We start from the raw sequence: 16,149 nt of genomic DNA, 5'->3' as shown, positions 1-16,149 counted from the left end.
CATCCCTCTACCCAGAGTTAGTGAAACGTCGAGCCCCCAACCAACTACTAATGTTAAAATCAGAAACGGGGAGTGATTTGATATCCAGGGGGGTGTTCCCCGGTTCTAGAGTTTATTGCGTAAAAACTCATGATAGCAATGCAAAGCGGGTGTTTAAAGGGGTGTCAGCGCACTTTGTTATGAGCAATATTAACATGAGTGCGAATAGATACTTTACAAAAAATACTCTAGTGCCGAAACCACAAATACTTGCAATTGGCTTTCTATAGTATAGACATTGTACAGTGAAAGTGGAAAAAAAATGTAATGTCATGTATATCTGACAAAGTCTATGTGCTCGAGAATGGTGTAAGTGTACTGCCACATGGCCACTACCTTATTTCAGACCGAGTTGAATGCATAGACTATTGCAATCAACTTGGTCCGGATAAATTAACCTAACCACTAACCTTAACCTAACCTAACCACCGACCTTTCATAAATTAACTAACCACTAGCCATTCATAAATTAACTAACCTAACCCAACCTATCCACCACCACTGACCCAACCTATCGTACAGCAGTGGCGACAACTATTGTACTGTTTCGCCCCCGTGGCTCCCGGGGGGGAAGGGGTCCCGCCCGTTGCTGGCCCCACGGCTACCGGGGGGTGGGGGGGGGGTCCCGCCTGTGGCTGGCCTTTGGGCCTGCGGCCCCGGAGGGGGGAACCCCATTTTAAATTCATAATGTTCAACTGTGCTATTTTTTTTTAAAGTTCATGTTCCAAGTGTTTTTTGCTGTTTTTTTTTTCATGTGCTGTTGTACTAAAAGTGAGCTACTGTGTGTGCTAATGTACAAAAAAAAGTGATGCTGGACAAAAAGTGTTTTTTTAAGACAATAAGTGTTGTTGTTGTTGTTGTTGTTGTTCTTGATGAACAAGAGAGTTTTTTTAATGAATTTTGTACATAAAGTGTCATTTTAATTTTGTTCTTCATGTTGAACAAATAGAGTTTTCATGCTGCAAATAAATTATAATGGAATATTGTTTATGTAAGGTTCTTGTTGTACATAAAGTGTTATTCTTATGTTGTTGTTGTTCTTGTTGAACAAATAGAGTTTTCATGTTGAATAAATGACCATGAAATATTGTTTTTGTTGTTCTTGTTAACGACGTACTAGATAGATGTATGGGAAAATTATTACTACTACTACTACTACTACTTATTCATTGGACACGTATGATTTACAGTTAGTTGTAGTCCGACTGTTGTCAACAGCAGCAGCAGCAGCATGTATCAATTTAAAACACCCTTCAGATCGTTTCTGTGTGGTCCATCAATGTCGGGGAAAACAACACTTTTAACTAAAATAATTCAAAATTGTCAGAAATGATTTTTGAAAAACCAAAGAAAGTTTATTATTGCTGTAGTATTTGGCAGGAGTCCTATGATCAAATAAAGGCCATTGCCACAACCATACTAATACAATTCATACGGGACTTGACGTTTTCCATAGTATTGAACCGAGTTCGTGGCTGATTATAGATAATTTAGCTGAATCTACTGAATTGATGTCACAGGAAATGTTTCAACTGGTTACTATTCACTCTCATCACGAACAGATTTCGATGAACCTAGTTCAACATAATCTGTTTGATGAAAACTATTTTTTGCGAAGCCTTACTTTGAGTTGAATTATCTATATTGTTTACCGAGTTGTTTCTGATTCTAGCTCGCTAATAACAATAAACAAATATACCCAGGCGCCCCTAAATTTCTGCTGTCAGCGTACACTCAGGCGACTAATAAGCCCTACGATTACATTTTTCTGGATCTTAATCAGAGCACGCCCGAGGATCTACGTGTAGTCACCGACCTTTTCAACAAAGAAAATACAGTATATCTTCCGGTGAACAGTAGAAAAGGGTATTAGTTTACATTATGACACTGGAGAAGCTACACGAACAACGACATTTATTTTCTATTTTAGGCACTTAAAAACCTCCACTCAGGAAGGCTATACTCAAACATGGTGTTGACAATGATTTCATTAATCTAATATCTGAACTTTGTTTAAATTTAACCGAGGGCAATGTTCAACTACCAGAAGGTGTTAGACAACAGACAAAGCCACGTCGTTCCACTGTACTTGCCTTGGCTTGTAAAAACAAGGAAAAAATTTATAAAAGAAAACGTCTCCTTCAAGCGGGCGGTAGCTTTTTCACGCTTTTACTGCCAATAATTGCAGGACTTGTAAAAAGTTTTCTCTAGAGAATGGCTAAACCCTATAAATTGATACCATTTGATCTTGTCCTCTCGCCCGTCGAACATTTTGAAGACAATCTAAGCAAATTCATTACTGATGAGAATATTGCCGATGACAAAAAACTGCTTTTACTTCAAGATACATTGCGACGTGTGGACAAACATAGACCTTATTGTGAGAGACCCGCCGCTGTCACCGTCATAAATCCCTCTAAACAGGAATCATTTCCTCAAGATTTTGCAGCAGCAGTGCAATCAAAAGAGAAGGACTTGAATTCAATTGTATCGAAAATTGGAAACCTATTGCCACTGACCCATCGTGAACAGAGTAAAAGATTCTTATCATATCTCATGTTGGAAACTGGTGGTGATCATCAAGTTCAAGTCGACAGCACAGGGAAACGAATTATAATTCAGGAAACAAGTTATAATCTAATTGATTTAATTTGTGATATGGTGACGAATCGTACAGGAATTTTATCATTTGACAATAATCAATACACCTTTCTAAATGCATCAAACTTTCCCAAAAGTCTTATTGGCAATAAGCAAATTCTAAAGAAACTAAGAGAATATAGTCCTCCAACAACACCAGCACCAACACCACCACCATTTAAAAAGAAGAAGATTCAATATTTGAAAATACTAGCAGCAGCAGCAGCAGCAATGATTTTATAACACCTGTTGCTGCTAGTAAAAAGCAAAAAAGAAATCATTCACCCTCCAGTGTGCAAAAAGGGAGTGGACATTACACTACGTGTTTGCGTTCAAAATGGATGAAGTTCTGAAACATGTCTATGAAAATATTGGTGAAGCAGTAAGTTTAAGTTCTCCCAAAACACTTTCTAAAGTTGTCTCTGACAGCACATTAAAAAAGCAAAAGAGTATCTAGAGAATGAACCAAGTTACACACTGCATCGAAATCACAGGCTTTGTGGCAAACAATATCGACAAACTAAAGCCTTTTCCCTCTGCATATAATGCAAATGGATCTTTTAACTTTAGATGCAATTCAACGGTGTCACAATGCACCCTACAAATATATTCTGGTGGCAATCAGTATCTTCAGTCGCTATGCCTATGCCATTCCGTTACGGTCAAAGAGAGGTGTTGAAGATGCTCAGGCCATTGAAAGTATTCTTGAACAGGAGTGCTATAGAAAAATTCAACCGGATCGTGGTATCAAATTTGTTAATTCCCATGTGCAAAAGGTTCTATTGAAATATAATACGGCACTTTATCATAGTCACGGCCCGATAAAGGCTGTATTGGCTGAACGATTGATAAGAACGATTCGTCTATTAATTTCAAGATATTGTACACTGAAAAATACATCTGCTTTTATTCAGGATTTATATAAAATCATGCCGATATACAACAACCGACCCCATCGATCATTGTCCAACTCAAGCCCTTGGGAAGTTCATTGCAGTGAAAATACATTTGATACTTTTCTAAAGCAATATTCCAATGGTGAAAAAGAAAAAAAAATGTGAAGAAGAAATTCAATGTTGGTGATACTGTACGAATTAATAGAACCACCAATATTTTTGAAAAGGGGAATTATTTATGGAGCACTTAACTTTTTAAAGTTTCCAAAATCCTGGACACCGAACCCACAACATATCGACTGCGAGACACCAAAGATGATGAAATTCTCGGTGGTTTTTATGAATATGAACTGCAAAAAGTTAGAAACACTAGTGAAATTTATCAAATTGAAAAGATATTAAAGAGCCGTACTCGCAGGGGCAAGAGACAGTTGCTTGTTCGTTGGCTAGGATACAACTCTGATTTTGATTCTTGGGTCAGTACTGAAAACATTAACAATGCCCAATGAATTCTATGTGACTTTCATGTCCAATGTTTCTGATCCTCTCTACAATGACTTGAATAGAACAAGTGATTTTTGGACAAAAATCTCCCCCACCATCTAATTCAATGACGGAAAGTATGAAGTGGCTCTTGTTGAGTATATTCTCAAAAATACCTAAGACATGCTGAGCAATGATCTTAAATGGGAAATACAAATTTAGACATTATGATTGGCCGCCACCACAATCCTCAACGGATAAAGGACAAACTCATAAAATGAATTGGGTGAATACCCTTATTTAGAATTACCCTAGGAGGAACTCACCTGTATAACTGATTTATGTGGTTCCATTAATAAAAGAATTTCCGCTCGTAAAAAAGGAGCTTTTTATTTCAACTATTCAAAGGAGGAGGGCAAGATCTACGTTAGTTTACCTATTGCCAATGAAAAGGTTATTATCAATGATAATCTAAAGAATGTTCTTGGCTTTAAGCTTAATATAATCAACGGTAAAAGTGCCGGAAATACTCATTTCATTTTTTCAGAATATCCGCCCGCCTTCTCCACCGACACTTGTATATTTCTCTATGCCTCATTTGTGGAAACATCCCGGGTTCTTAATTCAAATGTCCCCCTCCTACGAGTTCTTGAACGAAAAACCAATCAAGAACATATTCACCACTACAATATAAAGCATCTTCAGTATATTCCCGTAAACACTTCCTATTTGGAACTCTGTCAGTTAACCCTAAGAACTGAATTGTGTGATCCCATAGCAATTTCAAAAGGTTTGGCTGTGATTACATGCCATTTTCGGACCATCGTTCAACAACAACAACAAGATATCTAATAGAAAAGGAGTATTCACTTGTTCTGATATTGACTGCTATGTTAATACTCTTGGCCCGAGACAACAGGGCAACGGAATGGACTATTACAAGGGTCGCTCGTCAATGTCTGGCTATGGTCTTGGCAGTTGGTTTGCTAAGCTGTTTCGCTCTTCACTACCTCTGGCTAGAAAATATCTTATACCGGCTGCGACAGACTTTGCATCTTCTACACTATACGATTGAGGCTCTGGAAAAGATTTAAAAAAAAGTACTACGAAAAATCTTAGATTTAGTGTACGAGCGCTTGACAAGAAATTAAAACGCAATGGAAAAGATTTAAGAAGGCCGATAAACACTGCATCACTCATCAGTCTCTACTCATGATGGAAACGAAAGACATCACCACTCCTGTCAAAGAAAAGAAGGAAAAAGCCGACACGTACTGTAAGCACTAGTAGAAGAAGAAGCCCCAGGAAGGGAATTGTTAGATCGAAACTAGATTTCTTTTCCTAAGATGTCCTACCTATCGCATAAGTATTCTCAACCTTCAATCACCGCCTCATTGAATCTATTCAATGCTGAAAATGTTGATGTGAGTGTCAAGCATGGATACTATGAACAATTTTATCCTCAACAACCCCTCTACGATAATATCCACTTTCAAATTTATTCCAATGACGACTACTTTATGGACATGTCTTCGACATTTATAGATTGACAAATGAAAGTCCAGAAATCCGATAATACAATGCCAATTCGGGCCGATGGAATATCCTATGAAAATTGTATATTACATAATTTATTTCGTCAAATTAGTGTCTACATCAATGGCACGCTGGTGAGCACAAGCAACAATCTCTCAAATTATACAAGCTATATGCAATTCATGTTGATGACACCCAAGTCATATAAGAAATTGAGAGGCACTTCCAATGGATATGAATATATTACTAATACTGATAGTACAGATTCACTTAAAAATGCTACAACTAGTGAATTAAATCTAGTTGAAAAAATATATCATGAAATATTTAATTTACCCCAATGGCTACCACCCAATGTTAAAGTGGATATAAAACTGACGCTTGCGCCATCCAATTTCATATTGAGAAAAGAACTTGCTGCCAATCCCGATGTAAGTCTCTCCCTCACCTTAGCAATACTTCATGTACGCAAACAACAGGTTATGAGTTCTGTTGCATTGGCAGTGGAAAAACTAAGAGCCAATGGAAATGATACAAAGCTACTTGTTCCTCATACAATAACCAATCAACGTCATATTGCCACGGGCTCACGCACCTTCACCGATTCATCCTTTATCAATGGCGAAATTCCGTCAAAACTCGCTTGGGCATTTTAAAAAGCGCCAGTGCAATAGGTTCATGGACTGGATGCCTCCATAAATTCGAGATGTTTGGACTTTCATCTCTTGTGTGCAAAGTAAACGGCATCCCACTCTACAATCTATCTGTTGATAAATCCAATAGAACATTGTATGAGTTGACCATGCAAACCCTAGATCATGATTCGCAACTATTTGAAAATGGTATAACTGAAGAAATGTTTGCTAAGACACATGGTATTATTGTACTAGATTTGTCTGGTACGCAGGATATGAGTATAGTACGTACGGGGAGTGTGCGTTTAGAGTGTACATTTGCCGACCCATTGGCTGAGAGTATTGCACTAATCTCACTAAATTAATATGAAACCTATTGGGAAATCACTCCCGAAGGCAGTGTTCTACTAGAATTTGCACCTTGAACACCAGTAAAATAATCAGTGTATATATTAAGAATCCCTACATGTCCCAGTACATATCTTATTGTCTGCCCTCGGACTTTCTTGGAAAAATTCAAAGTGCGAACAATACCTTGATTATTGTTAATAGCAGTCCATCGACTGTGCTGACGGGTCATTGGCAGTGCATCTTTCAAACAATGAAGACGACTGAATATTTTGATCCTCTTGGTCTACCCTATACATTCTACACACCCCACATCAGCAGCTATATTGAGAGCAGTGGGAAAACTATTATTCGAAATCGGGGGAGAGTGCAGGATCTGACAACTAAAGCTGTGGCTTCCATGCACTACTATATTTTGTGTTCCGATGTTGCGGCTATACTCACGAGCAGTTTCTCCACATTTATGTTGATAATCCACGTCTGAACGACTTCCTAGTGGAAAATATCCTCTCAGACCTGTAGAGTATTGATTTCAGTGCCCTAAGAGTAAAGTGCTTAAAAAATGTTTGTGAATTTGTTTATTAATAAAATGCATATATATATATATATATATATATATATATATATACAACAATGTCTTTAAATCTTCACTTTAGATTTCTTCATCGGCTTATATGCAACTGTCGTGAACCACTAGTGCCGGTAAATCATTTGGATTGACTTTATATTGATCTCGATTGACTGCAAAGTCAGGGTCACATTTTCTACAGTATAATGTAGCTTCACTCTTGTCATATCTCTTTGTATAGTCAATGATACTATTTGCATTCATACTTTGAAATTCACGAGTTTCAATTTGACTACTTGAAGCAATATCAAAAACTGTGTTTTCAAGTGATGAATCACATTCGGTAACTGCCAAATAAAAATCACTTCGTTTATAGTCATAAAATATAGTGTCATCACAACGATGACGAAGAAACCAGATTGTCTTTTTACCCCAACATGTGAATCATAGACCTGACTCTTCCTCCCAGAATAATCTAAATCCACGACGATACCAATTTCGTAGGACCAAACTAAAATCACGTATGGGATTCCTTCTAATCATAGCTGGGTAAGTATTTTCCCGCTGATCACATTTATCATAGTGAAAATTGGAGAACAGATGTCCTCTAGGGTGAGAGTCACTAATCTCCTCAAGATATGAATTACATCCTTTAATTTGTACTGCATAGCCTCTATTTAATTTACAAGGATTACATAATTTGCACTTTTCACTATAGTCATCAATAATTGTACAATTCTCACACGGAGTCCAACTGCCAAGAGTGTAAATGCACAATGTACATATATAGAACATTTTTTTTGGTTTCCGATAGTCACTTGACTCTCTCACAGCTAAAACGAAACTGATCGTCCCTGCCGACGGATAAGTTCAAGGTGGAGGAATGAGAGAGGAGTAACTCTGTGACGTCACCTCTTTCGAATGGTGGGGGGAGCCATCTACATTGAATCCATTGGCAATGTTTTCAAAAGTGTATCCACGATATGATTCTGCTTTGTTCTAATTAATACATCAATAAATTGAGTATAAGCATTTGAGTCACATCGGCAAAGCTTCATACAATAGTCCAATGGGGGAGAATCAGTTTTCATTATATTGTCAAGTGTTCCCCGAGAGAATATCCTGCATGAAGAGATAAATCGAGAAAATCATCATCCAAAATCAAATGTTTTTCCATAAACACTAGATTCGATCTAATTGTCTCTTTCTCAAATTTATTCATTTTTCAATCCTTTCACTCTTACTGCTGACTCTAGATTGACCATGAATCGTTAGCCCTAGCATTCTAACCTAACCAGAAAAGGGAACATTTTCGATTTCGAAACAATTTTATTGAATAATTACAACAACAATAATACTAAGCATGTACAATTAGCGATACAGTTTATTGTCTTCGATATGTTTCACTAATGCACTTAAAGCACATTGAAGTCTATTCACATGTGCTATATCAACTTTAGCAGTGAAACATAATTGATCCTCCATTTTAAATTTGCTAAAGGATATCACATATCTTGCATATACTTCATCCCATTCCAGACAAAGCCGTGATCCTCTCGTGATTTCCACCGCAATGTTTGGTACTCTTGTATTATTGCCATCAACTCCACTATCAACTTCTAATAGGGTAAACATTCCACTCGTCATCATTATCAATACAAATGTATATCCAAATGAGTAAAGTCAGACTGTTCTTCTTCTCACTTCTTTGAATTCTATTCACAGACTAATAAAAAAAACTATAGCAAAAATCCTTTCCTTATATTCTCTGCAATCCTCCGCCGCTAATATGTAAGCAGCCTTCTGATTGGTTTAGAAGGAGACACGTGATTTGTTTCCCGTTATCAGATCAATAAAATTCACAATTGATTACGTAATCAAGTTCTCGGAAATCCACTTCCCCTTCGATTACGCAATCAATTTCTCAGAAATCCATTTCCCCTAGGAAGACTATGCCCATATATGGTGCTACCACGTGGTCATGTCACGAGCAATAGAACCTTTCTACTAATCACAATGAAATATACCCAAAACATGATGAAAATATAATACTTTAGGTTATATAGTAATATAATTTGGGCTATATTTTTGTACATTAGGGGTGGGGGTGAGGGTAAAGTAACCTAACCTAACCTTGCACACGCGCCCCCCCCCTAATGTGGAAATATATAGCCAAAATTATACAATTCCATTGTATTCTGTCACCTGTCATTTGTATTTGTGGCTATGAAACTGGTTTTCTCAGATCTTGTATTAAGCAAAATTCTCGCCTGTTTTTCGTGTAATCCATAAGTACCCAAAATTACAACAAATGAGAGTAGGACCTCCACCTCCTCAGCTCCTCAAAGAATGTAGTGTCATTTGCTTTTTTTTTAACAAACCAACCTATTTAAAATTGGGTTTCATTGTTTTGTCATAGAAAAAGAAATATTAAATTACTAGTCAAGTTTAAAGAAAATACACAAACAGAGTCTTAGAAATAAGTAAAATAGCGATTTTTCGTTCAGTTTTGCTATTTTAAAAAGTCCCATTTTATGTCACAATTTTTGTTTTTACATCCCATGACAGCAACTCTTATTAAAAAAAAAAAATCGAATGCGAGTTTTTCCTTAATATTCCGCCTGAAAATACTCCTTAGAATAATTTCATTTGAAGAAAGGCTCGTTTTCTGTAATTTTTCACACTATTTAAGGTCATGGGGAGCGAATTTTTACACTGAATAATACTTAACAGCTTTAAAGATTAATAAAGTTCCCTTCCGACGGTCCATTCACCAAACTTTTTACTAAGTAGCATGTACCGTTGCAGCCATGAAAAACCTTCGCTTCACGCGATATTTCTTACATTATTATAATATGCTTATATTAATTATAGGTACAACCTGTGATTTTGAGTCCAAGTGTCAATGGAACATTACTAATAACAACAATAGTGCAACGGTAGTCGAGGTTGTTTCTGCCGCAGCTGGAAAACGGAATAAAGGGCTGAACTCTGGACCAACAACAGATGGAAATGGTGACCCATCCGGTAAGAAAATAGTTTTTTTCTTCGCGTACGTAAAATGATTGGTTGTGAACCTATCGATAGTATTATATAAAGTTGGACCTTTCTACTCTTATTTTTGGACGTTAAGTTTTCATCTTTATACAAGAACCAGAGATGGATTTACAGGAGTTGGAATAACCTACCTTTAAATTTATCCTGTACTAATCATCTAGTTTATTTTTTTGCTTGGCTCTTAGGTTGTTGCACCAATTTAAGCTCGTGGAAGATTTCACCAACAAATGGTTACAACGAGGAATATTACAACAGGATAGTTCAGTCGGAAGAATGCATTCATGTCACATTGTACTGCTGGAAGATAACACACAAATAAAATTGCACCTGGAGCAAATTACACCGATTACAACTCTTTCAATGAGTGGTTACACCTTCTAGAAAAGTGACGCAAGATTTAACTTTTCTGCTGTTTTGATGAATATGCTTTCTCAACTTTCAGTACCCCCAATATGACTTCTTTCGGGACAACTGGTCTAATGACAAGGATTTTTAGGAAGGCCTGAAAAATCACGAAAACGTAGGGGGGCGGGTGTATTTTACTTTTAAAAGAAAATGCCATAAAAGTATTTTTTTCAACAAATAAAGTGGGCCTTCTTTTTAGATTTTTCAAATAAAATCCCAAAAAGACATTTTCAAATTCAGCCCTCTCCCGTATTAGGTGCCCTTGAGTTTAGTAGCAGTAGGCGGGGTTGTAACCCAGATTTATTTTAACCTATGTTTTTCCTTCCCATAATTGATACAAATTCTTGCAGACGTATCTAATACAAAATATAAATGCTTATTCTTCACTCCACGTCAGAGAAATTGAAGGGAGATCGTAAATTAATGGTTAGAACAAGAACTTTTTGAGTAATTGAAAAAAAAAGTTTTTTCTACTCATAGTAAGGAGAAACGTTAAAACTTAAAATGAATTGATGTTATTCCGTATATGAGGGGGGCTGCCTCCTCCTCAGTATCCCCTCTTCAAGGTAAAGTTTCTTGAAAAATTAAAAAAAAGTTCTGATTCTAATTATATGTGTTCCATTGCAACCAAATTACCGTGTAAGTGAACCCCCGTTTAGCTGAACTCTCGTACAACTCCGCCCCTGTGGATCTCAACCCCATTTAACTGAACCCCCCGTGTAACTGAACCCCCGTGCAACTGAACCACCGTAATCAGTTTTTCAGCATTCTACAAATACGAGGCAATATCTTTGGGTAAAACACAAGTTAGAATCTTAACATGTTCAACCTTGTTAGAATTGTTTATTTTTTAAGATCATGATATAAATGCCCATCAAGATAATTCATAAAAAAGCTTTTGTTTTGTTGTCACAAAAAAAAAAGAAAATCGGACCTCACAAACCATTAAAGCCAGATTTATTTCTCATTTTTTTATGTCTATTAATGGAAGTTCCCTTCGCCCTGTCACTGTCTAATCGTCTTGGCACATACTTCCCCCAGTAAATACCCCCACCCGGAAAATGTCCCCTCTCCCACTGTTGAAAATACCCCTCCCCTCCTGGAAAAACATCCTAGAAAATGTCCCCTTGGACCCCCTTCCCGTGGCTCGTTGGTTTCCAATCCCTTTTGACTTAAAAAAAAAGGACTAGAGCTATCAATTTCTGATCAAATGAGTATCCTCCGAAGTTTCTATGACCATAAGGCGGAGGTGAGGAAGAGGAAGGAGAAGTCCTCCTCCTAAACAGAATAAATTCTGCTCATTTTGGGGTTTAATGTTACTCTTTACTTTCACCTATAACAGCGTAGACCAGAATACTCCCAGAAATCAACAGGGACTAAATGTCCATTTCACGTTTTTGATGTGTTTTTAAAGTTTTTGTCCTCCTCCCCATCTGATAAAATAATGCCCCCAAAAAATGTGCTGAATACGGCCTCGGGGATTATACATCAATTTCTACCTCCACCTTCCTCTTGTCTCTTTCTTAGAACTAATTCTGTATTTACCTGAAGGCTAAATGAGAGTTGGGATGTTTCGGTATTAAAATATTCCCTTCGGGGCATCTCCCCCCCCCCTAACTAGCCAAAATATTTCCATGTCTATAAAAAATTTTACTGTCTTAGCTATTTTCCCTGTTATTTAGCAATTCGAAACATTTGCATATAAGGGCTTTAAACCCTTATAAAGGGGTTCTATGATTGTTTTGTAGTTAGGGAGGGAGGGAGATTCCTCAAAGGGCATATTTTAGTACAAAAACATCACAAATCTCACTGAGACGTCAGATAAATAGAGAATTTGTTCTAAGGGAGAGACGAGGGGAGGATGGAGGTAGAAACTGATATATATAATCCCCAGGACCATATCCGGGACTTTTGTTTAGGGGGTTATTTTTTCGTTGGGGAGGACAAAAAAAGCCTAGCCCCCTAGACAGTGACAGGGAGAAGGGTACCTCATTAACACATATTAAAAAAAAAAATCTAGGTTTAATGGTTTGTGACGTCCGATTTTCTTTGTTTTTATGACTTCAAAACAGAACTGTCTTATGAATCATCTTGACAGGTATCATGACTTTAAACACAAACAAGTTCAACAAAGCTAAACATGTAAAGATTCTAACTTGTGTTTTGCCCAATGATATTGCTTCGTATTTGTACGGTATTGAGTATTGAGTACGGTATATTGTATTAAACACGGTTATTCAGATGCACGAGGGTTCAGTTAAACGAGGGTACAGTTACAAGGTGGTTCAGTTGCACAGGCTTCAGTTGCATGGAGGTTCATTTGCACGGGGTTCAGTTACCCGGGAGTTCAGTTACATGGGGTTCAGTTCCACGTGGGTTCATTTAAATGGGTTTGAGTTGCACGGGGTTCAGTTGCACGAAGGTTTAAGTTAAATAGGGTTCAGCTATACGAGGATTCAGTTACACAAGGGTTCAGTTGCATGGGGACTCAGATGCAAGGGGGTTCAGTTATACAGGGGTTCAGTTACAAGGGGGTTCAGTTGCACTTTGATTCAGCTACCGGGGTTCACTTTCTTGGGGTTAAGTTACACGGTGGCTCAGTTACACAAAAACCGGTTACACGGTCTTTGTGTTTCAGGAGTCCTTCTTAAAGAATTGAGATAAAACGTCAAATTTTAGTGTGGAGAGTGGAATACTGAGAATGGGGAGCTCCCATCATATGCGGAATATTTTCTGTTCGTTTTAAGTGTAAATGTTGCTCCTTAATTTAAGTAGAGTAAACTTGTTTTTTTTTATTTCTGATCATTTTTCAAATAAGTTCAGGAAATCCCCCCCTTCCGTGGAAAATCCTCCCGACGAAAAATTTATCCATAGAAATTTACTCCCACGCAAAATTGTTTCATCGGAAAATTACCGTCGGATAATTCTATCTTCACTGAAAATTCCCCCACTCCAATGAAAATTTCTTTCTATTATTCCGTCTGAAAAATACCCCTTAGAATAATTTCATTTGAAGAAAGCATCGTTTTATTTAATTTTTGATGCTATTTAAGGTCCTAGGGAATCCCCCTCGTGGTGGAAAATATTTCCCGAACCCTTTCCCTCCCCCGCCTCCCCAATGAAACGTTTCTCCAGCAGAAAATGTCCTCACGGAGAATTTTCCTGGTGAAAATTCCCCCATGGAGAACTTCTCCCGTGGAAAATCCCTCCCCATGTAAAAATGCCCCAGAGAATTCCAACACCTCTAAATATTTTCCCCCGACAATTCTTCCAAATTATCTCCATGCGTAAAATGAGATTGCCAAAGATAAAGTAAAACAAATAAAACGTATTTCTTTTACGAATTCTGGCAAATTTCACCCGTGTAAAATTTCCCATGGAAAGTTAACCCCCCGAAACTTCCATCCCAATGGGAAATTCTCCCCCTAAAAATCCATCCCCAGAAAGTCTCCCCCCTGAAAAATGTATGTATACTCGCTTATAACAAATACTACATGCAAACAATGTGCAAATTCTATATATAGTGGTCCTTCCTCAAGTAGTTCGGGGGGGGGGGGTGGATCTCCAAAGACATAGTTACTGTATCTTTCCATTATACTGAACAAATGGCTATATCAAAATTTTGTTCAGAAGACTTTTGGGAAAAAGACATTGGAGGAGGTTATTGCCCTCCCCTTTTTTAGTCACTTAAAAAGGGCACTAGAACTTTTAATTTCCGTTCGAATGAGCCCTCTTGCAATTTTCTAGGAACTTTAATTCGGTACGATCATCCCTAGGGAAAAAAGCAAAAAAACCATATAAACACGCATCCATGATCTCTCTTCTTTCAAAAATAAAAAATTGCACATCTTGGCAGGTAGGAGCTTGGAACCTCTACAATAATGTTCTCTGATACTCTGAATCTGATGGTGTGATTTTCATTAAGATTCTTTGAATTTTGGGACATGTTTCCCCCCTTTTCTAAAATCTGTTTAATTTTCTTTGATTCTTAGCTTTTGATGGATAACAATGAAATTAATGCATATTATATATTTGGAATCGACATTATAAGCCATTTCATTTGATAAATCTATGGATATTAAAATTCCGTTGTTTAGACTTTTGGTTACTATTGAGCAGCAGTGCTCCTTACTTACAGTTCGTTACCACAAACTGTTTGTTTATTTATAGATTTTGGTGACCGTGCTCTAAAATAAGTTTCTCAGGCAGCCGCTTGACGTACAAAACGGTCAATAAGCCCCTTGGCTGACTGAACAGTTTAAGACATTTTCCCTCTCAAACATGAGTCTTGCTTAAATTTTGATGACAATACTGTGCAGTTTAAAGAACATGAGAAAATGATCAGAAATGAAAATCAGCTCGTCCCTGACAGAGAAAGAAAAAAGAAAGATCAATACCAGCTAATGTTACTCAGCAAAATTATACAGTAAATTATAAAAAGAATTAAAAGAAATGCTAATTAATTTTTTTCACTTTTACTGTTTATTTACAATTGAATCAAGATTAGGTTGCTTTTTGGCATCATTCTTCAACACTTTGAATGAAATTGCATTAAAAAGTAAAATGGTAACAGAAAAAGATTTTTTTAAAATAGTCAAATAAATTTAAAGCTTCAAATCTAGATGGTTTGTTTTTCCTTGTTTACGTGATTAGTATTTATTATTTTTATATATGATGACAAAAAAACTATTCAAAGTCTATACCGTTGAAGCATAAATAACACTTCAACCCTTACAGGGATTGTAGTTAAAGCCTGAAATTCTTAATAAATTTCTTTACTAGTCTTTGGTTAAAAAACAAAGTAATTATCCTAAGCGATAGTTCCATCAATGCAATTTCAAATTTAAGTACCATGCTTTAGGTGTCTGCACCAGTGCATCAGTGCTTCTGGGAATAAAGTATTTGAGTGTGAAAAAAAATAGTAGAATTATAGTTGGACACAATCCGGAAGAAAGTATGTTATCGTGCTTACTATTTGAACAGGAATGTTAAGAAAATTGATTCTTACGCTATATTACCAGTGTTTCCACTTCAAAATTTTCAATCCCTAAAAAGCTGGTGGAAAATCCCTAGAAATCCCTGTTTTAAATACCAAAATTTCGAAAAGTTTCCCCCTTTTCTGACTTTTTTCCAAGTTCCAAATAAATCCTTACAGCATTACAGTAAATCACTTTTAACAGAATTTGTTCAAGACGGCCTATTTTACAACTCAAGACCTTTTACTTGCGCCAAAATATCTTCTTTTGACGTTTAAAACTATGCTTTATATTTATCGACTAGTTAAGTTCAGTTCGATTTATAGATTCTGGGTCCAGATCTCAGATTCTGGACAATATGAATATATTTTATTTATTTGTTTTTCTTTGCTATTATTTGTTCTTTCTCTATTACTACTTTTACAACACCCTCTGTTATATTTGAATTGGTACGAAGGATTGGCATGAATGATATCCAACCGGTCGCTTTTGCACACATTATTTTTGTTTTGACTTTTTTTTTATATTTAGTTGTTAATTTGAAGCAGAGTGTAATAGCAAAAGTG

At 36.7% G+C, this 16,149-nt stretch overlaps 1 protein-coding gene across 1 annotated transcript in view; it reads left to right on the top strand.

Annotated features, from left to right (window-relative positions):
• LOC148956439 (uncharacterized) overlaps nucleotides 1-16,149 on the top strand; it is a 68,407-nt gene that overhangs the window by 46,762 nt on the left and 5,496 nt on the right. The window contains exon 2 of the mRNA XM_089090921.1: nucleotides 10,020-10,172. Within this exon, the coding sequence (XP_088947047.1) occupies nucleotides 10,020-10,172 (153 nt within the window). The remainder of the gene's footprint in view (nucleotides 1-10,019; nucleotides 10,173-16,149) is intronic.

Source organism: Artemia sp. Qi Xiang Cuo, chromosome 1, assembly GCF_049724085.1.
Source record: "Artemia sp. Qi Xiang Cuo chromosome 1, ASM4972408v1, whole genome shotgun sequence".
Classification (NCBI taxonomy): Eukaryota; Metazoa; Arthropoda; class Branchiopoda; order Anostraca; family Artemiidae; genus Artemia; species Artemia sp. Qi Xiang Cuo.
Note: the sequence above shows the minus strand (reverse complement) of the source record. Positions and strands in the feature narration are given on the sequence as shown.